The sequence below is a fragment of the Hemiscyllium ocellatum genome, chromosome 47 (assembly GCF_020745735.1).
Source record: "Hemiscyllium ocellatum isolate sHemOce1 chromosome 47, sHemOce1.pat.X.cur, whole genome shotgun sequence".
Lineage (NCBI taxonomy): Eukaryota > Metazoa > Chordata > Chondrichthyes > Orectolobiformes > Hemiscylliidae > Hemiscyllium > Hemiscyllium ocellatum.
Window position 1 is genome coordinate 8,275,525 of NC_083447.1, and position 21,376 is coordinate 8,296,900.

At 44.7% G+C, this 21,376-nt stretch overlaps 1 protein-coding gene across 1 annotated transcript; it reads left to right on the forward strand.

Moving 5' to 3' along the window:
- Positions 1-1,712: 1,712 nt before the first annotated feature.
- LOC132836621 (uncharacterized) lies at positions 1,713-18,007 on the forward strand. Its single transcript, XM_060856013.1, has 5 exons — positions 1,713-1,717; positions 4,573-4,663; positions 12,042-12,147; positions 13,441-13,599; positions 17,688-18,007. Exons 1-5 carry the CDS (start codon positions 1,713-1,715, stop codon positions 18,005-18,007), a joined length of 681 nt encoding a protein of 226 aa, XP_060711996.1.
- Positions 18,008-21,376: the final 3,369 nt, after the last annotated feature.

Genomic DNA, 21,376 nt, shown 5'->3' on the forward strand with positions numbered 1-21,376 from the left:
GGGTGTGTCAGTGTTTATAGGAGGTCCCAGGGAGTGTCAGTGTTTATAGGAGGTGCATGGGTGTGTCAGTGTTTATAGGAGGTGTCTGGGTGTGTCAGTGTTTATAGGGGGTCCCAGCGTGTGTCAGTGTTTATAGGTGGTCCCAGGGTGTGTCAGTGTTTATAAGAGGTCCAGGGTGTGTCAGTGTTTATGGGAGTTCCCAGGGTGTGTCAGTGTTTATGGGAGTTCCCAGGGTGTATCAGTGTTTATAGGAGGTCCCAGGGTGTGTTAGTGTTTGTAGGAAGTCCCAGGGTGCTTCAGTATTTGTGAGAGGTCTCAGGGTGTGTCAGTATTATTAGGTGGTGCCTGAGTGTATCAGTGTTTATCAGAGGCCCCAGGTTGTGTCAGTGTTAATAGGGGGTCCCAGGGTGTGTCATTGTTTACAGGAGGTCCCAGGGAGTGTCAGTGTTTATAGGAGGTACCTGGGTGTGTCAGTGTTTATAGGAGGTCCCAGGGTGTGTCAGTGTTTACAGGAGGTGCCTGGGAGTGTCAGTGTTCTTGGAGGTCCCAGGGTGTATCAGTGTTTATAGGAGGTCCCAAAGTGTGTTAGTGTTTGTATGAAGTCCCAGGGTGCTTCAGTATTTGTGAGAGGTCTCAGGGTGTGTCAGTATTATTAGGTGGTGCCTGAGTGTATCAGTGTTTATAGGGGTTCCCAGGGAGTGTCAGTGTTTATAGGAGGTCCCAGGGTGTGTCAGTATTTATAGGAGGTCCCAGGGAGTGTCAGTGTTTATAGGAGTGTCCCAAGGTGTGTTAGGGTTTGTAGGAAGTCCCACGGTGCGTCAGTGTTTGTGGGAGGTCTCAGGGTGTGTCAGTAGTATTAGGTGGTGCCTGGGAGTGTCAGTGTTTATAGGAGGTCCCAGGATGTGCCATTGTTTATCGGAGGTCCGATGGTGTGTCAGTGTTGAAAGGAGTTTCCAATGTGTGTCAGTGTTTATAGAAGGTCCCAGGATGTGGTAAGTGATTATAGGAGGTCCCAGAGTGTGTCAGTGTTCATAGGAGGTCCCAGTGAGTGTCAGTGTTTATAGGAGGTCCCAGGGAGTGTCAGTGTTTATAGGAGGTCCCAGGGAGTGTCAGTGTTTATAGGAGGTGCCTGGGTGTGCCAGTGTTTATAGGGGGTCCCAGGAAGTGTCAGTGTTTATAAGAGATCCCAGGGAGTGTGAGTGTTTATAGGAGGTCCCAGGATATGTCAGTGTTTATAGGAGATCCCAGGGACAGTCAGCTTTTATAGGTGGTCCCAGGGTGTGCCAGTGTTTATAGGAATCCCAGGGAGTGTAAGTGTTTATAGGAGGTCCCAGAGAGTGTCAGTGTTTATAGGTGGTCCCAGGGTATGTCAGTGTTTATAGGGGGTCCCAGGGTGTGTCAGTGCTTATAGGGGTCCCAGGGAGTGTCAGTGTTTATAGGAGGTCCCAGGGTGTGTCAGTATTTATAGGAGGTCCCAGGGAGTGTCAGTGTTTATAGGAGTGTCCCAAGGTGTGTTAGGGTTTGTAGGAAGTCCCACGGTGCGTCAGTGTTTGTGGGAGGTCTCAGGGTGTGTCAGTAGTATTAGGTGGTGCCTGGGAGTGTCAGTGTTTATAGGAGGTCCCAGGATGTGCCATTGTTTATCGGAGGTCCGATGGTGTGTCAGTGTTGAAAGGAGTTTCCAATGTGTGTCAGTGTTTATAGAAGGTCCCAGGATGTGGTAAGTGATTATAGGAGGTCCCAGAGTGTGTCAGTGTTCATAGGAGGTCCCAGTGAGTGTCAGTGTTTATAGGAGGTCCCAGGGAGTGTCAGTGTTTATAGGAGGTCCCAGGGAGTGTCAGTGTTTATAGGAGGTGCCTGGGTGTGCCAGTGTTTATAGGGGGTCCCAGGAAGTGTCAGTGTTTATAAGAGATCCCAGGGAGTGTGAGTGTTTATAGGAGGTCCCAGGATATGTCAGTGTTTATAGGAGATCCCAGGGACAGTCAGCTTTTATAGGTGGTCCCAGGGTGTGCCAGTGTTTATAGGAATCCCAGGGAGTGTAAGTGTTTATAGGAGGTCCCAGAGAGTGTCAGTGTTTATAGGTGGTCCCAGGGTATGTCAGTGTTTATAGGGGGTCCCAGGGTGTGTCAGTGCTTATAGGGGTCCCAGGGAGTGTCAGTGTTTATAGGAGGTCACATGGAGTGTCAGTGTTTATAGGAATCCCAGGGAGTGTAAGTGTTTATAGGAGGTTCCAGGGTGTGTCAGTGTTTATAGGAGGTGCCTGGGTGTGTCAGTGTTTATAGGGGATCCAGGGTTTGTCAGTGTTTATAGGAGGTCCCAGGGAGTGTCAGTGTTTATAGGAGGTGCCTGGGTGTGCCAGTGTTTATAGGGGGTCCCAGGAAGTGTCAGTGTTTATAAGAGATCCCAGGGAGTGTGAGTGTTTATAGGAGGTCCCAGGATATGTCAGTGTTTATAGGAGATCCCAGGGACAGTCAGCTTTTATAGGTGGTCCCAGGGTGTGCCAGTGTTTATAGGAATCCCAGGGAGTGTAAGTGTTTATAGGAGGTCCCAGAGAGTGTCAGTGTTTATAGGTGGTCCCAGGGTATGTCAGTGTTTATAGGGGGTCCCAGGGTGTGTCAGTGCTTATAGGGGTCCCAGGGAGTGTCAGTGTTTATAGGAGGTCACATGGAGTGTCAGTGTTTATAGGAATCCCAGGGAGTGTAAGTGTTTATAGGAGGTTCCAGGGTGTGTCAGTGTTTATAGGAGGTGCCTGGGTGTGTCAGTGTTTATAGGGGATCCAGGGTTTGTCAGTGTTTATAGGAGGTCCCAGGGAGCGTCAGTGTTTATAAGAGGTGCCTGGCTGTGTCAGTGTTTATTGGGGGTTCCAGGGTGTGTCAGTTTATATAGGGGGGTCCCAGGGTGTGTCAGTGGTTATATGGGGGTCCCAGGGTGTGTCAGTGGTTATAGAAGGTGCCTGGGTGTGTCAGTGTTTATAGGGGGTCCCAGGGTGTGTCAGTGTTTATAGAAGGTGCCTGGGTGTGTCAGTGTTTATAGGGGGTCCCAGGGTGTGTCAGTGTATATAGGGGGTCCCAGGGTGTGTCAGTGTTTATAGGGGGTCCCAGGGTGTGTCAGTGTATATAGGGGGTCCCAGGGTGTGTCAGTGGTTATATGAGGGTCCCAGGGTGTGTCAGTGTTTATAGAAGGTGCCTGGGTGTGTCAGTATTTAAAGGAGATGTTTGGGCGTGTTAGTGTGTGAAGGAGGTATCTGGGTGTCAATGTTTATAGGAGGTGTCTGAGTGCTTTAGTATTTGTAGGAGGTACCAGGGTGTGTCAGTGTTTAAAGGAGGTGTCTTAGTGTGTCAGTATTTGAAGGAATTCCCAGGGTTGTCAGCATCTCTAAGGGGATCCAGGTGTCTAAATCTTCCATTCAATGATGTTTTACTTCTCATAGTGTGCTGGAATGAATCCCGTGTCACTTTTTTTTAGTAAACAATAATCCAGGCTGCTAACTAAATATTGCTGTAAACTGCAATGCATAGGCACATTGCAAATGTCAGCCAATGTAATCGAGACACTTCTGAAATTCTGCTGCTCGATGCAAATCTCCTACATCCTCTGATAGGCCTGTCACGTTAGGCAAGGTGCAAGATGTGTACTTAAGGGTATTTGACTTAAGCCATTCCCTGCACATACTTGGTCACCTTGGGATGTTCACCCCTCCAGAACAGATCAGAATAAGGGGCCTTTAACTGTACGTAGCCGTTAATAAACCCAGCAGGGGATTCAGGAGGAACATCTTTACCCAGAACTTGTTGTGAATCTGGAGCTTGCTGCTGCATGGAATGGGTTCCGTGGGAAGCCAGATAAGCACATAAGGGAGAAAGGAACAGAAAGATGTGCAGATGGTATGGGAATAGGCTTATGGAAAAAAAACAGTGGCTTGGACCAAGTGGTCTTCTCAGGTGCTATAAATCTGCAATATGACATCAAAGGAGGTGGGGGGGGGGATCTTGGGGAAAAATTATTGCATCTCTGCCTTTGAGCCAGGAGACCTGGGTTGAAGTCATATCTGTTCCAGAGGCATACAGTAACATTGCTGAACAGATTGATTTTTAAACAGGTTGCTACATAAATGCAAGCTGTCATATGCTTGTAATATGTTTTAATATCCACAGCTCCCCAGTAGATGGTGCTGCAAGGTCCCATCTTGTGAAAAGCAGCAACAACACTGTAGTCTGCAGAGTTTAAGATGAAGCGATTCTCGGGGTGGGGACCTCAACACTGACATTAGAGTTTGATTTCAGAATTATTCTGATCCAGGTTTAGGCACCTTCCTCAACAGTGAAAGTTCAGAAATTATGTTGTCTGCACCAAAAATGTGTAATTGGCACAAGGAAAGCAGGAGCCATATTTGAACCTTTCCCTGCCCTCTCTCCCACCACGAATCGTTCACTTCTCCCTCCTTCACCTCACCCTTACCGCCATTTCTTCCTTCCCACCTTCACATGTCCATCCTCATATTATTTTCTTTTATTGAAACAATCCATTTCTGAAGCAAGTGTCCTCTCAGGAATCTGTTGTGTGATCTCTTCCCAGGGAGCAGTATCGTAGTAATGTGAACTCACTACGGGAGCTGGCTGCCATTCTACCAGTCCCTCCACAGAAACGGGAGAAAAGGCTTACAAAGGTACAAGATACAGCAACTTGCTCGCTTAGCTCAGCAAAACCAAAATGAATCCACTGTCCCTTCTGCCTCTCCTGCATTGCCTGTCAGTTTTCATGTCCTCAGTTTAAGTGGTCTTTGCAGTTCACCAATACTTTGTCAACAATGCACAGTCCTTCATAACATACAGACCTACGGCTATAATTGGACCCACTGACTCCAGAAGCAGACCATAGATGGCCATGCGGGTGAGTGAATGAGTGCTGAGGTGACTTGATTAGACGACCCAGTTGTTTTGGAAGCTGTTCGCCCCATCACCCTTCAAATAATGACAATTCTGATGTTTTTTTAAAAAATTACAACAGCTGGAATAGGGATTGCTAGGGGCATTGAAAGGTAAAATCGCCATAGTCCCATAGGGTTAGTGTCTCATTTAGAGATAGACAATTGGTGAGTTAAACTTGATGGTCACCATGACTCAGGCATGGGGAGAGATTAAAAAGAAGGGTCCTTCATGATAGCCTCAGCTGGTGCAGAAATTGAACCCAAACTGTTGTGATCACTCTGCATCACCAACTGAGCTACCCACCCCCCTCCAAAAAGGCCTATCAGGTTATTTAGAGAATTGTCAAGTAGAAATCGCTGATTGGCCACAGAAATAGCTGTAGTAACACTCTGGGGAGGTGGTGTTGCTAGTAACACAACGTCCCAGCCTAATGCTCTAAGAACATGGCTTTGAATCTCTCCAGGGCTGATGGTGAAATTTGAATTCAATTTAAAAGAAACCTGGAATAAACTACTACATTAATGCCTACCATGTAACCGTCAGGAATATGCATCTGGATCTCTCGTGTCCTTCAGGGAAGGAAACCTGCCATCCTTACCCAGTCTGGCCAACATTGTGATTAACTTTTAACTGGCAGTTGGAGATGGGTAGTGTTGGAGATGAGTATACTGGCCCAGTCAGCAACACCCATATCCCAAAAACAAATGCAATGGTGTTGAATGTTTTGAGTGTTGTTGGAGCTGCACTCATCCAGACAAGTGGAGAGTTACACATCACAGTCTGCACTTGTGCCTTGTAGATAGTGGACAGGCTTTAAGGAGTCAAGAGATAAGTTACACACTTCAGAACTCTCAGCCTCTAACCCACACTGTCAATGAATATATACATATGGTGTGCCTCTGTGTGCAAACAGCTGTCTGTGAGCAATGTGTCTGAGATATCAGATACAGATTGGCATACAGCACACATTCGTCCTTGATTTGATACTAATTGACAAGCTCACTCAATGGCTAATGTGGGTGAAACTGACCAGAAGCAAACAGGAATGCAGGCTTCTAGGCTGCTGCGGGTGACGGAGGTGAGACAACACCATTTGCATCTGTTCTGTCAGAATCTGATTTGGGGCAGCACAGTGACTCAGTGCTTATCACTGCTGCCTCACAGTGCCAGGGATCTGGTTTCGATTCCACCCTCGGGCAACTGTCCGTATGGAGTTTGCATGTTCTCTCTGCTTCTGCCGGGTTAACTGGTGACCAGACTAGCAAACATTAGCCGCTGTCTCCATCAGTCTGGCCCTAAAACAGTAGAAGCACTGTCAGAGGAAGATGAATGTCAATGCATTTGGATTCAATGTCAAGGCTGCTGGAAAGGAAAACCTACTCACTCAGCACTTCACAGTCAGTCTGGTGATGCTCAATAGTCATGAACATCAGAATATCCACAGTACCTGGTCTGCCCTTGAATTCATCAGAAACAGCACTTGTGAGAAAATTTTCATTATCTCCATCAGGAAGCCTCAAGTCTGATTTGACAAGAATGACTCGGAGATCACAGAGTTACTGAGTCGCAAGTGCGAGATATTTGGGAATTGGAAACACAAACAATATTCACGAGATAGAAAACAGGTCACCAGTACAATGAAGGCCTAGGTTCAACAAAAAAAACCATGAACTTGCAGCGTGGGTTGGTACCTGGGACTTCGATGTTGTGGCCATTACAGAAACGTGGGTAGAACAGGGACAAGAATGGCTGTTGCAGGTTCCAGGGTTTAAATGTTTTAGTAGGATCAGACATGGGGGTAAAAAAGGGGGAGGTGTGGCATTACTTGTCAAAGATAGTATTACAGCAGTGGAATGGACGATGGAAGAGGACTTGCCATCTGAGGTAGTTTGGGCTGAGGTTAGAAATAGGAAAGGTGAGGTCACCCTGTTAGGTGTTTTCTACAGGCCTCCTAATAGTCCTAGAGAAGTAGAGGATAATATTGCGAGGATGATTCAGGAAAAGAGTGAAGGTAGCAGGGTGGTTGTTATGGGGGACTTTAACTTCCCAGATATTGACTGGGAGAGCTATAGCTCGAGTTCATTAGATGGGTCAGTGTTTGTCCAATGTGTGCAGGAGGGTTTCCTGACACAATATGTAGACAGGCCAACAAGAGGTGAGGCTATACTGGATTTGGTTCTAGGTAATGAACCAGGCCAGGTGTTAGACTTGGAGGTAGGTGAGCACTTCGGGGACAGTGACCACAACTCGGTGACTTTTACTTTAGTGATGGAGAGGGATAAGTGTGCGCCGCAGGGCAAGAGTTATAGCTGGGGGCAGGGAAATTATGATGCAGTGAGGCATGACTTAGGATGTGTGGATTGGAAAAACAGGCTTCAAGAGAAGAACACTAATGAGATGTGGGGATTGTTCAAGGAGCAGCTACTACGTGTCCTCGATAAGTATGTACCAGTCAGGCATGGTGTAAAGGGCCTTGTGAGGCAGCCGTGGTTTAGTAAGGAATTGGAATCCCTTGTGAAAGGGAAGAAGGCGGCATATGTAAAGATGAGGCGTGAAGGTTCAGTTGGGGCGATAGAGAGTTATAAGGTAGCCAGGAAGGATCTAAAGAGAGAGCTAAGAGAAGCGAGAAGGGGACATGAAAAGTCTTTAGCTGGTAGGATTAGGGAAAACCCAAAGGCTTTCTATAGGTATGTCAGGAATAAAAGGATGACTAGGATAGGTATCGGTCCAGTCAAGGATAGTAGTGGGAAGTTGTGTGTGGAGGCGGAGGAGATTGGAGAGACACTAAATCAATACTTTTCATCAGTATTCACTCAGGAACAGGACACTGTTGCTGATGTGAATATGGAGTCACAAATGATTAGAATGGATGGCCTGGAAATATGCAGGGAAGAGGTTCTGGGAATATTGGAGAGGATGAAAATAGATAAGTCTCCTGGGCCTGATGGCATTTACCCTAGGATCCTCTGGGAAGCTAGGGAGGAGATAGCAGAGCCATTGGCCTGGATTTTTATGTCGTCATTGTCAACGGGAATAGTACCAGAGGACTGGAGGATAGCGAATGTGGTCCCATTGTTCAAGAAAGGGAGTAGGGATAGCCCTAGTAACTATAGGCCAGTGAGTCTGACTTCAGTGGTGGGCAAAGTCTTAGAGAGAATGGTAAGGGATAAGATTTATGAACATCTGGATAGGAATAACGTGATCAAGGATAGCCAGCATGGTTTTGTGAAGGGCAGGTCGTGCCTCACAAACCTTATTGAGTTCTTTGAGAAGGTGACTAAGGAAGTGGACAAGGGTAAAGCAGTAGATTTGTGTATATGGATTTTAGTAAGGCGTTCGATAAGGTTCCCCATGGTAGGCTAATGCTAAAACTACGGAGGTATGGCATTGAGGATACATTAGAGGTTTGGATTAGGAATTGGCTGGTTGGAAGGAGACAGAGGGTAGTAGTTGATGGACTATGTTCATCTTGGAGTGCAGTTACTAGCGGTGTACCACAAGGATCTGTTTTGGGACCATTGCTTTTTGTTATCTTTATAAATGATCTAGAGGAAGGGCTTGAAAGCTGGGTAAGCAAGTTTGCGGATGACACAAAAGTCGGTGGAGTTGTGGATAGTGAGGAAGGAAGTGGTAGGTTACAGCAGGATATAGATAAGTTGCAGAGCTGGGCAGAAATGTGGCAAATGGAATTCAATGTAGCTAAGTGTGAAGTCATTCACTTTGGTAGGAGTAACAAGAAGATGGATTACTGGGCTAATGGTAGGCTACTTGGTAGTGTGGATGAGCAGAGGGATCTTGGTGTCCATGTGCACAGATCTCTGAAAGTTGCCACCCAGGTAAATAGTGCTGTGAGGAAGGCATATGGTGTACTGGGCTTTATTGGTAGAGGAATTGAGTTCCGGAGTCCTGAGGTCATGTTGCAACTGTATAAGACTCTGGTGCGGCCTCATCTGGAGTATTGTGTGCAGTTTTGGTCGCCATACTATAGGAAGGATGTGGAGGCATTGGAACGAGTGCAGAGGAGGTTTACCAGGATGTTGCCTGGAATGGTAGGAAAATCTTATGAGGAAAGGCTGAGGCACTTGGGGCTGTTCTCATTGGAGAAGAGAAGGTTTAGGGGAGATTTGATAGAGGTGTATAAGATGATTAGGGGTTTAGATAGGGTCGACACTGAGAACCTTTTACCGCTAATGGAGTCAGGTGTTACTAGGGGACACAGCTTTAAATTAAGGGGTGGTAGGTATAGGACAGATGTTAGGGGTAGATTCTTTACACAGCGGGTTGTGAGTTCATGGAATGCCCTGTCAGTAGCAGTGGTGAACTCTCCTTCTTTATGGTCATTTAAGCGGGCATTGGATAGGCATTTGGAAATTATTGGGCTAGTGTAGGTTAGGTAGGATTCAGTCGGCGCAACATCGAGGGCCGAAGGGCCTGTACTGCGCTGTATCTTTCTATGTTCTATGTTCTATAAAGAACAGCTGGAGAGTGAAAAAAGCCTAACAAATCTGCAACTTATGGACAACTATGATGTGTGTAACTTGTTGAGCAAAATCTAGACCATCTACAGCCCAAGGACCTAATCCACTGAGAGCTAAGAACAGAGTCATTCTTACAAAGGACAGAGAACCAGTGAGTATTTGTTGGAAGGAACACTTCAAGGATCTCCTCAACCAGTCCTCAGTATCATTCCATAGCATGCTACCCATCACCATCCCATCAGAATCCCAGCCCAAATGGGGTTGGAAAGACCACCTGACAGCCAAGAACCAACATGGCCACTGGCGCAGACAGAATCCCCAACATGATACAAAAATAGGACAGTGAAGCACATATACACAGCCTCTGGAGAGTGCTCAGGATTTCAGAGGATCTCTGAGACACTGTAATTGTGGCCATTAGACTATTTGTGGTAACTAAGTGGGTTATTGTTGTTTTCTGGCACAGGGAATGGGTGTATCAAAGTCCTCTTCACTCACCTCCTCCTGCTTGTTGAAGAATTCCTGTCACGATGTGGATTCTGTCCCTCAGGAGGCATGGTGAACATGGTCTTCACAGCAAGATAAATGCACAGAGCTGCTGCAGTTCTTGCATATGGCCTTCTTTGACCTTACAAAAGCCTTCAATTCTGTCAACCAGAGGGGACATCTCAAATTTAATTACACACAGACATTTGTCACCATCTTCCTCTGCCTCCTCCCACCAGTGGATCCAACACAGATCCAATATGAGTACAAACTGGGATCAGACAAGCCTGTGTCATTACAGTAACGCTCTTCCCATGTTCCTTGTTTCAACGCTTCACCCCATACCAATGAAACCTCCTGTTGGAGTGGAACTTCTCTGCAAGATGAGCAGAAACTGCCCAACCTGTATAACCTCCAGTCCACAACCAAGATGACCAAAACCTCTGATGTTGAGCTACAGTATGCAGATGTTTACCTGTGCAAACTCTTAAGACGCCGAGCCCCAAACCATTGTTGATGCATTGACATGGTCATCTCTAAGAGAATGGCTGACTTCCAGAAGAATCCAGGTCCTCTACCAGCCAGGTCCTATTGTGCGACACTGCTGTTCTTGATGAAACTAACATCGACTCCAATGTTCCATTATGATATTGTGTCATCTGGGAAAAAGTATGCCTGGTAACAGAAGATCTAAAACCTAGTACAAAACTCACGGTCTCTAGAGCAGCAGTATTACTAGGCCTTCTGTATGTATCAGAGTCATGGACAACGTCCAGCAGACACCACAAATTCCTTGAGAAATATCACCAGCTTTGCCCTCCTCAAAATTGTGCAAATCCAACAGCAGGGTAGGTATTCCAATATCACAGTCCTCTCTCATGTCACTGTACCTAGCATCAAGGCACCGGTTACTGTCAATAGCTGCATTGGGCAGCCCCATCACCCCCATGCCTGAAGACGACTCCCAAAATGAACTCTCTACTCTGAGCTTGGTCACAGTTATCAAGAGTACAGAGTCAACATTTCAAGGTTGTTGTCAAAATCTCCCCAAAGAAAATGCCATATCTCCATCAATTCGTGGGAATCTCTAGCTCAAGGGCTGCCCAATTTGGAAAAGAAGCATCCAAGCATCTCCAACAAGTCCAAGTGGAGGCCAAGTTTAAACAGGGAAGGAGCATGTGGAAACTCAAGCTGGCCACCCACCGAACCATTTACACAAACACCACATGCCCCATCTTTGGCAGTGTGTGTGCATTCAGAATTGGACTGTTTAATCAGTCACCTCAGGACCCACAACACTGAAATGGAAGAAAATCATCTACGGAATTTGGGGACTATCTAATAAGGAGACATAATGTCCCGTTGTTTCCCTGAGGCTGGCGCATGTTAAAATGGCTTGTACTTTGCATTTAGCGTTTAACATTGAGGGAAGGAAGAAAAGCAGGATTTTGGTTAAATTTCCACTGTGAGACAAAAAGCATAGGGTGGAAGTGAGATAAAAATCATGTCATACAAACAGGAACTTGCAGTGCTATGTCTATCTCTGGTTAAGGAACAGATAAATGCACAGTTATGAAGTTCCCATTTATGTTGCTCAATTTCAACCTAAAACCATAGCTTTCCCCTTTTTCAAGTGCTGTATATATTCAGAATTCTTACTTCAGTTTTCTGGTATTTCTGATTTTTTTTTGTTTCCTCTCTATTGAGGTAGTTCCAAATATTGAGAGATCATGTCACCACCCACAATTACTTTCAACCATGACTGTCACTTCAAAGTCTGAACAGTATGGGGTCAAGCCCCATTCCAGAAATTCAGTGAGGTACTGCCTGAGTACAACACTGTTGGAGGTACTCTCTTCCAGATAACACCACAAGCCATTGCCCTATCTGCCTGTTCAGGTGGATATTAAAGATCCCATTTTTAAAAAAGCAGTGGACTTTCCCAGAGCACTATCCAAACCTGTATGCCTGTGACCAAATGCAGGTTGACAGGTTGTTGAAAGACTTTTCTGTGTGAAATCTATCTGCTGTGTTTGCTTGTATCACAACTTGCAGTGTTTTACACAAACACTCAATTTGCTGTGAATCACTTTGGCATGTTGTTATTGACAGGAAAAATCCATCTTAATGCAAGTTCTGTTCTCTTTTACAGAAGGAGATTCTGAACCAGGTTTTGCGATACATTGCATTTCTTAACAAGCACATCAACAATACCAAAAGCTTGTTGAAGGATCATTATGTGGCCATAGATGAAAGAGGTGAGTGTATGATACCTTCCAATGCCTTTACACGTTTCCCAGAGATCATCTGAATTATCTCTGGTGATCTTTGAATTCCTGGCTTAGTGGACTAAATGGTCCTTTTCTTGTTCAGGACTTCTTCATATTTTGGACTAACACAGTCACAACATGGGCAGCAACAGGAGTCCAGAACCTTTGAGAGTTTAGGCAGCAAATCAGAGATTGTCTGTCTTTTCTTTACGCCTGGGTTATAGATAAGGCAAACATTACTAGATCTAGTTGCCCTTTGAAAAAGTGGCCACATGCTTTTTTCCTGATCCATTGCTTGAGAGATCTGCAAGGTTTTAATCCCAGTATGAAAATCTTATTCCCAATGAGAAAAATGTCAGGTTTGGATTTAGAGATCTGGGCTGTCCCATCTAATAGAGCAACAAAAAGTCATCAATCGATAGTGGGTGGCACGATGGCTCTGGGTTCAATTCCAGCCTTGAGCAACTGTCTGGAGTTTGTACATTCTCCCCGTGTTTGTGTGGGTTTCCTCTGAGTGCTCTGGTTTTGTCCCATAGTCCAAAAATGTGCAGGTTAGAGTGGATTGGCTATGCTAAATTACCCCGTAGTGTGTAGGGTTACAGGGATGGGCCTGAGTGTCACACTCCTCAGAGGGTCAGTGTGGACTCAATAGGTTGATTGGCCTGCTTCCGCACTGTAGAGATTCTACGATTCTATGACCTGGAGTCAGCTCAAAGATCAAATACTGCACTAACTCCTGCTTTGGTGTTCTTATCACCAATTCTTTTAAATGAAATTGAATGTCATATGCTCAAGTAAATCTGCTGGTTGGATAAGCTTTGAAAGACCATGCAACCTGAATTTTCCTACCTTTTTGGCAACATCTTGATAAGTCCTTCCATGACCTTGCTCCTTTCTCTTCTCTGTAGCATCCTCCAGCCCCAGAACTGTGTGAGATTGTTTTCCTCCTCCATAACCACCCTTCTGTTAGATCCCTATTGCCCACAATTGGTGGGCTCAGCTTTAAACTGTCTAATGTACTAAAGTTGGAATTCTCTCCCTAAACCTCCACATCTCTCTCTTTCTCTCTGTTCAAAGAATGCTTCTCAAAACCTGCCTCCTCGACCAAGCCTTTTGAACCTAATAGTGTTCATGTGCCTCCATGTCAAAATTTATTTAATAACATTCTTGGGAAAGGCCTTGGGGCATTTTGCTCCATTAGTAAAGGTGATATTTAAATAGTTATTGTGCGATATATCTTCAACCAATGAAGCAGACAGCCAGCAAATTTTTCTTTCCCAGAATACTGCTTAAATGGAGAAGAGTCTACAAGCCCAGAGGAAGCTACACAGAGTAACACAGAGGAGATAAGTCCTTTCTCCACACCTCCAAGCATCAAGAAAATGAGGCTGAGGAACATATGTCACAAGCCAAGGAAAAAGAAGTGGATGGAAAAAACAGGTACAATGGGCCTCACCTCATCAGTTTTCCTTTTAGTATTTCTCAAGGTGAGGAGTGTCAATCAAGCAAAACTTTCCCTTTCCTGTCAGCTATGTAAACATTACCTGCTGAGCTGATGCATTAGTCATCACGAACATTTCCAATTTAGTCACCAGTCTCAGCACCAAGCACTCCCAAAGAGTACAGCCCAGAACACAGACTAATACTCCATCCACATTGACCCCCATCTAAAACATCCAGACTGAATAGAGAAAAGGTATCTTGCCACGTGGTTGCATCAGCACTCCCTGGGCAGGAATAGCATGGGTTAGATACAAACTGATGCTTTATCTGCACTGTCCCATCTAAAAGACGCAGGAAATCACACATTGGATACATCACAAGGCTTTGGCAATTCTAGCATTTAATATACCCAGCCCAGGTATAGTGTAATGCTAACTCTACATTGCACCAGCCTCAGTACAGTACACCAACAAGGCATCCTCTATTTTCTCACAGTATTGCCTTGTGGTTTGCTTTTATCCAATTCAGAACTGTGTTAATAGATTTTTAAAGTTGAGAATGCCCCTAATTCCTTCCGTATTGGCAGTTTGCAGCTGAGTTGGGCCAACTCGTGAAGCTTTTAAAAGTGGCAGGCAAGACCAAATAACAGGCTTCTCAACCCACTGTTCCCTTTTCTGACAGTTTCATCAGTTCAGAGAAAGGATGTGGTTAGCCAGCCTGCATGCCTTCCTGGCGTCATTGCAGAGGGAAGTTAAAATTCTCTGCAATTTCATAGAATCCCTACTGTGTAGAAACAGGCCGTTCAGCCCGTCCAGTCCACACCAACCCTCCAAAGAGCATCCCACCCAGACCCATCCCCCCAACCCCATTCCTGGAACCCTGCATTCACTAAGGCTAACCTGCACACCCCTGGATACTGTGGACTATTCAGCATGGCCAATCCACCCTAACCTGCACACCTTTGGGAAGAACCCGGAGGACACTCACACAGGCACGAGGAGAATCTGCAAACTTCACACAGACTATCCGAGGGTGGAATTGAACCTGGGTGCCTGGCACTGTGTCGCAGCAGTGCTAACCAGTGTGCCACCCCAATGTTGCTGAAGTAGTTTGGTTCACAGCCAGAGGAGTCATAAACAATACAGTCCCCATTCTAGTGTGATCAACCAAATGAGGCAGTCAGCATGCTATTGAGATACCTCTGTAATCAGAAACAGCTAGCTGCATTTCAAGATGGTCTCATGAATGTTTACCTGAATTTCAAGAATGACTAATGCACTCAGCTCAGCAGGTCATGTTTACATGGTTTATAGGGGAGTTAGAACTTTGTTTGATTGGCACTGTCATTACCTTATAATACATATTTTTTTGATGTGGCTTGTGTGGATAATCAGGCCAAAACTTAAGAGAAGTGAAGTAGAGAAGAGGTGCCTCACAGCGCCAGGGACCCGGGTTCGATTCCAGCCTCGGGTGACTGTCTGTGTGGAGTTTGCACATTTTCCCCGTGACTGTGTGGGTTTCCTCTGGGTGCTCCAGTTTCTTCACACAATCCAAAGATGTGCAGGTTAGGTGAATTGGCCATGCTAAATTGCCCATAGTGTTAGGCGCATTAGTCAGAGGGAAATGGGTCTGGGTGGGTTACCCTTCAGAGGGTCAGTGTGGACTGGTTGGGCAGAAGGGCCTGTTTCCACACTGTAGGGAATCTAATCTAGTGCTATTGGTTTGATGTGATTGGTTGACACTTTTAATCGGTTGTAGTAGTTTTTGTCAAAACAATTTTCCTTCTGTTGTTAGTTTGAGTCATCTCAAAATACTTAGCAATGGCTTGTTGGTTGTGTATATACATAGGAAGAGTCGAGAGTGTGGTGCTGGAAAAGCACAGCAGGTGAGGCAGCATCTGAGAAGCAGGAAAATAGACGTTAAGAGCTTTTGCTCCTCGGATGCTGCCTGACCTGCTGTGCTTTTCCAACACCACATTCTTGACTCAAATCTCCAGCATCTGCAGTCCTCTTGCCTATATACAGAGGAACCTTGATTATCCGAAGGACACGGGCAGGCAATATTTTGTTCAGTTAGTTGAATTCCGGATAATCAAATGCCGGATAATATAGTTTAGCCGAGAATCGGGACCTTGCAATCTTGCCAGGTAATCTGATATTTGGATAATTAAATGCTGTATAATTGAGGTTCCTCTGTAGTGGGTTCTGGGAGAGTGGATGTGGAGAACACCTTGGGGCAATGGAAGGGGTATAGTATATATACAAGGATTGAAGATTAGAGGATACATAAAAGGAGAATGGGCGATAAGGAAAGGAATGGAGGGTTCATGAGAGTTAATGAAGAGTTATGGGGAGCACAGTGAGTGTTTGGAGAGTGAAAGGTTGAGGGCCTGACAGTCATGGTTACAACTGAGTCACTGTCCTAGTAAATGGGGAAAGACCTTTAGCCTGTCAGCCTCATCATCAATTCACCTCTGCTGCTGTGTACAAGAGGCAGCAGTTCTGATTCCATGAAACAAAAACATGGCAGGCACAGACCCCTTTGATGGAGATAGGTTTGTGGGAGTTTGCTGACTCCCACTTCCTTATTACTTCACAAAAATCTGCCCCCTAGTTTCTACCTGTAGCAATTGTTACTCCACTCATTGGAGTTTAGAAGAATGAGAGACGATCTCATTGAAACATATAGGAATCCTAAGGGGCTTGACAGGATAAATGCTGAGAGGATGTTTCCCCTCAGGGGAGAATCTAGGACTAGAGGGGTATAGGCTCAGAATAAAAGGGTGTTAATTCAAGATTGAAAAGCATAAGAATTTCTTCTCTTAGAGAATTATGAGTCTTTGGAAATCCTTGCTACAGAGAGCTATGGAGGCAGAGTATTTGTGTCTGTTTTGATAGCCAGATTGTTGAGCAGTCAGGGAATCAGGGTTATGGGGGAAATGCAGGAATGTGAACATGAGGAGTAATCTGACCATCCTTGGTCCTATATTTTGAGGGACTGAATGGCCTACTCCTATTTCCTCAGGTCTTATTATTTTAGTGTTCTGGTCACATTGTCTTGAGAAAGTAATTAAAGTTCAGAGGAATGAAATGTAAATCTGAATGAGGTTTAGTCATAATAATAATGCCCACCACATAATAATTCTCAATAAATTCACAAATTTACATTCAAAAATTATCAGCTTCTCCAAAATGATGATGTCTATTTCAGAAAAAAAAAAGCAGAGTTAAAGTTTCGGGTCCAATGATCTGGGTAAGGATCACTGAACTTGAAACATTAACTCTGATTTTTCTTCACAGATGCTGCCAGACCTGGTGAGCTTTCAGAGCTGAAAATGTGTTGCTGGTTAAAGCACAGCAGATTAGGCAGCATCCAAGGAACAGGAAATTCGATGTTTCGGGCCAGAGCCCTTCATCAGGAATGAGGGGAGTGTGCCAGGCAGGCTAAGATAAAAGGTAGGGAGGAGGGACTTGGGGGAGGGGCGATGGAGATGTGATAGGTGGAAGGAGGTCAAAGTCCCTCCTCCCTACCTTTTATCTTAGCCTGCCTGGCACACTTTCCTCATTCCTGATGAAGGGCTCTGGCCCGAAACGTTGAATTTCCTGTTCCTTGGATGCTGCCTGACCTGCTGCGCTTTAACCAGCAACACATTTTCAGCTCTGATCTCCAGCATCTGCAGACCTCACTTTTTACTGCTGAGCTTTCATAGCAATTTCTATTTTTGGTCCTGAGTTATAGCATCCGCAGTTCTTTTGGTTTTTATTGACAATTTCAGAGACTTATTGAAATGAGTCGCATGTTGACGATACTGAATATTTTTCTTCTGTGGTACATGCAGAAGTGTACATACATTTATAGATGTATAGTTATGTGTATTGAAGTATTCTTGTACACTTGTTGATTATGAGGTTTTGTGGGGAACAGCCATGGGTTTAGAATTAATATGCAGGATTATTCAGGAACATTCAAGGAGAGATCCACTGCTAGGCACACACGCACCCTTGATTGAATAAGTCAGAGAAGAATAAAAGTTTGCAATTTCTAAGGTAATGGTATGATTTTGCGCATTTTCCCTCTAACTGCAGAACGGAGACAAGGGCTGAAATCACGCCGCTGCCTCTACAATGAACCGACTCTTGCTGATAATTACTTGCGAGGAGAAGGCCAGCGGGAGGTGAGGATGGTGTGGCAAGGATCATCTATGGATACTTCATCTTCCAGCTCCTCTTCACAGGATAATACTGTTATACCCCAAGACCGTACTGTGTTCCTTACCTTGCTGGAGCTTGCAGAATCCAGAGGCCTTGAAGAAACCAGAGGCCTTGCAGGATCCGGCCTCAGATACACAGGTGACTATTTAAAAGAGGTTTCACCTTCACTGGAAGAAAATCTAGTCAATGCGTAGAGTGACATGGAGCCAAGGTCAGCATTGGGATTAGCAGCAAGCGCCCACAATTAGGTAGCAGGTATTCAGTTATGTGCAAACGTATTTAATTAATGGGTGTGTGTGTGTGTGTGTGTGTGTGTGTGTGTGTGTGTGTGTGTGTGTGTGTGTGTGTGTGTGTGTGTGTGTGTGTGTGTGTGTGGACTGACCACACGAGGGATCCCACCTCAACTTCACCTATCATGGCTATGTCAACAGGTGACAGAAACATTACCCACACGGACCCCAACTTAGGATCGAGAGCTTCCAGCTCTGCTGTTTGAGTTGTCAACCTGAGATGCTAGAGGTTGCCCCAGACTGGAGTCAGATCTCCAATCGTAACTCTGATGTTGGGGTGAATTACTCAGTCATCACTATGCAAACCAGGAACGTTGTCACTATGTACAGCTGGGAAAAGACTGATAGATCCATTAAGCTTAGTCTTTATCATCATGGTCGCCCAGTTGTAAGAAGGATATTATTAAGCTGGAAAAGATTCAGAAGAGATTTACCAGGTTATTGCTGGATATGTAGGAGAAAGTGAGGACTGCAGATGATGGAGATCAGAGCTGAAAAATGTGTTGCTGGAAAAGCGCAGCAGGTCAGGCAGTATCCTGCTCCTTGGATGCTGCCTGACCTGCTGCACTTTTCCAGCAACACATTTTTCAGCTATTGCTGGATATGGAAGGTTTGACTTATAAAGGAGGGCTGGATAGTCTGGGACTTTTTTCACTGGAAGAGTAGGAGGTTGAGAAGTGACTTTAAAGAGGGTTATAGAAAGAGTTAAAGAGGGGTGGGGGGGAGGTTTCCAGACTAGGGACACATTCTTAAGGTGAGAGGAGAGAGATTTCAAAAAGTCATAAGGGGCAAACGTTTTAAACAGAGAGTGATTCATGTGTGCAATGAACTTCTAGGGGAAGTGGTAGATGTGAGTACAGTTACAATATTTAAAAGACATTAGGATAAATACATGAATAGGAAAGGTTTGGAGGGATATGTGTCAGGAGCAAGCAGGTGGGACTAGTTTAGTTTGCGATTATGGTCAGCAAGGACTGTGTGGACTAAAGATGTCTCTTTCCTGCTGAACGATTCTATAATTAACTCCTGCTTGTAGTTAACAATCTGAGATAGTTAGGAATCATTTATCTCTTTGTAGTTACAACAATTGCACAGCAACTGCATGAGGCCACAACTCGCTTCAAGGATCAATCGAAGGTGCCGAACACTCTGCTTCTGTGGTACATATAAAAACACACATTACCATGTTTATTTAAGCTATACTGCACACTTGATGATTAGGATGTTTTATTAGGGATGGAAAATAAATTCCATCCTGTCATTCATTTTGTAATGTTAAATAGGGTTCGGGTTCTTATTCTGTAGAAAAGACAAGGCTGATAAGGATTGTTAAAATAATCAAAGGGATTTCACATAAGAGTATAAGACACAGGCACTATATGGGACTTTTGTAGGGTTGTGGTGGTGTCCCTAGTTCTGAGCTAGGAGGCTAGGGTTCTGGTCCTACCTGCTTTAAAGGTGTGATAACTTATTTGAATAGGTTAATTAAAAACATCTGTTAAGAAACAGGAGCAAGAGCAGGTCACTTGACTATACTCTTTGACTCCTTTAGCCCTAAGAACTATATCTAACTCCTTCATGAAAACATTGATTTTTAGCCTCATCTGCTGTCTGTGGCTGAGAATTCTTCAGGTTCACCACTTTCTGGGTGAAGATACTTCTCCCCGTCTCAGTCCTAAATGGCCTATCCTGTAACCTTGGATGTGACCCCTGAAGGGTTACACCCAAAACAATGACTTCTCCACCTCCTGATGCTGCCTGGCTTGCTGTATTCTTCCAGCCTCCTACCTCTCTACTCTTTTCATCAGAAACATCCTTCCTATTTTTACCCTGTTGGGTCCTGTTAGAATTTTATGGGATTACGTGAGATTCCCCCCCCCCCCCCACCCTCATTATTCTAAACTCCAATGAATATTGTCCTCATCAATAATGTGGGAGGAAGGAGATCTCTGAGTTCAGTATTCTATGTAATTCTCTGTAATTAGTTCTGTGGCCCTATGAATTAAGCTCTGGTTCCCTGCCTGAACCTAACTATGCAAACCGAATCTAATCTTTCTATCATTTTAAAAGGCCTCAGTCAAATCTTCTGGCATCCTATTTATTGTAACCATGATGTGGAGATGCTGGTTGTGGACTGGGGTGGACAAAATCAGAAGTCAGACAACACCAGGTCAGAGTCCAACAAGTTCATTTAAAATCACAAGCTTTCGGAGCGCTACTGCTTTGTCAGATGAAGTCAGCCTGTTGAAGGAGCAGCGCTCCGAAAGCTTGTGATTTTAAATAAACCTCCTGTTGGACTATAACCTAGTGTTGTGTGATTTCTGATTTAGTACTTATCATAGAGTGCCACCTTTCTGAACCTAATAACCTGAATATTGAAAAAGAAAGAAAGGATTGGGGCCGAGATGAAAGGGATTTCTCACTTGATGTAAACATTCCACAGAACACTACAGGACATATGTTTAACCTTGAGATTTTCTACTCAGCTGAATTGCTTGACCTACGTCCTGCTGTTGGATGAAGCAAGTTTGCCAGCTGCATTGCAAAAGAGAAAGTATTTTGTATCTGACTTATGAACACATGTCCTTATGAATAAAAGCTGAAAATGTGTTGCTGGAAAAGCGCAGCAGGTCAGGCAGCATCCAAGGAACAGGAATTCGATGTTTCGGGCACAAGCCCTTCATTCCTGATGAAGGGCTTGTGCCCGAAACGTCGAATTTCCTATTCCTTGGATGCTGCCTGATCTGCTGCGCTTTTCCAGCAACACATTTTCAGCTCTGATCTCCAGCATCTGCAGACCTCACTTTTTCCTTATGAATAAGAGCCCATTCAGGTGTGTTATAATATTCATTTTAAAGTTCCAACTTGTTTCTTTACTCTTACAAATGGCTATTTTATGTTGTTCCACATTCTGTTACAACTATGAACATACTCGAGAATGGAGCCCATTTGCAACCCAGGGCTAGCTGTACTATTTCATGGTAGCCTTCATTAAGTTGACAATGCAATCTTCCTCAATTCTCCATTAAAACTTCAGGTTAGACGGTAAAAGGTTAAGTCTTAAAGTTAGTGTATCTGGCCAATAGTTTTACACATGGCTAGTTCCCATTGTTCTCTATCAGATATTCTGTGATATTGGATAATTACTCACCCGATAAAGAGGAGGAAGAGTGACCAGTGTTGAGCCATTCTGGGTCAATGTCACATACTCAGCGGCTGTGCCTACAGCCTGTGTGTGTTTATATCTCCTCATAGATCAGGCAGTCAATAAAG

What these genes read in the sequence shown, in the direction of transcription:
- LOC132836621 (XM_060856013.1), top strand. An exon ending in TGTGGCCATAGATGAAAGAG is followed by an intron (nt 12,148 to 13,440) that starts GTGAGTGTATGA and finishes TTTCTTTCCCAG; the next exon opens with AATACTGCTTAAATGGAGAA. An exon ending in GAAGTGGATGGAAAAAACAG is followed by an intron (nt 13,600 to 17,687) that starts GTACAATGGGCC and finishes CTCTAACTGCAG; the next exon opens with AACGGAGACAAGGGCTGAAA.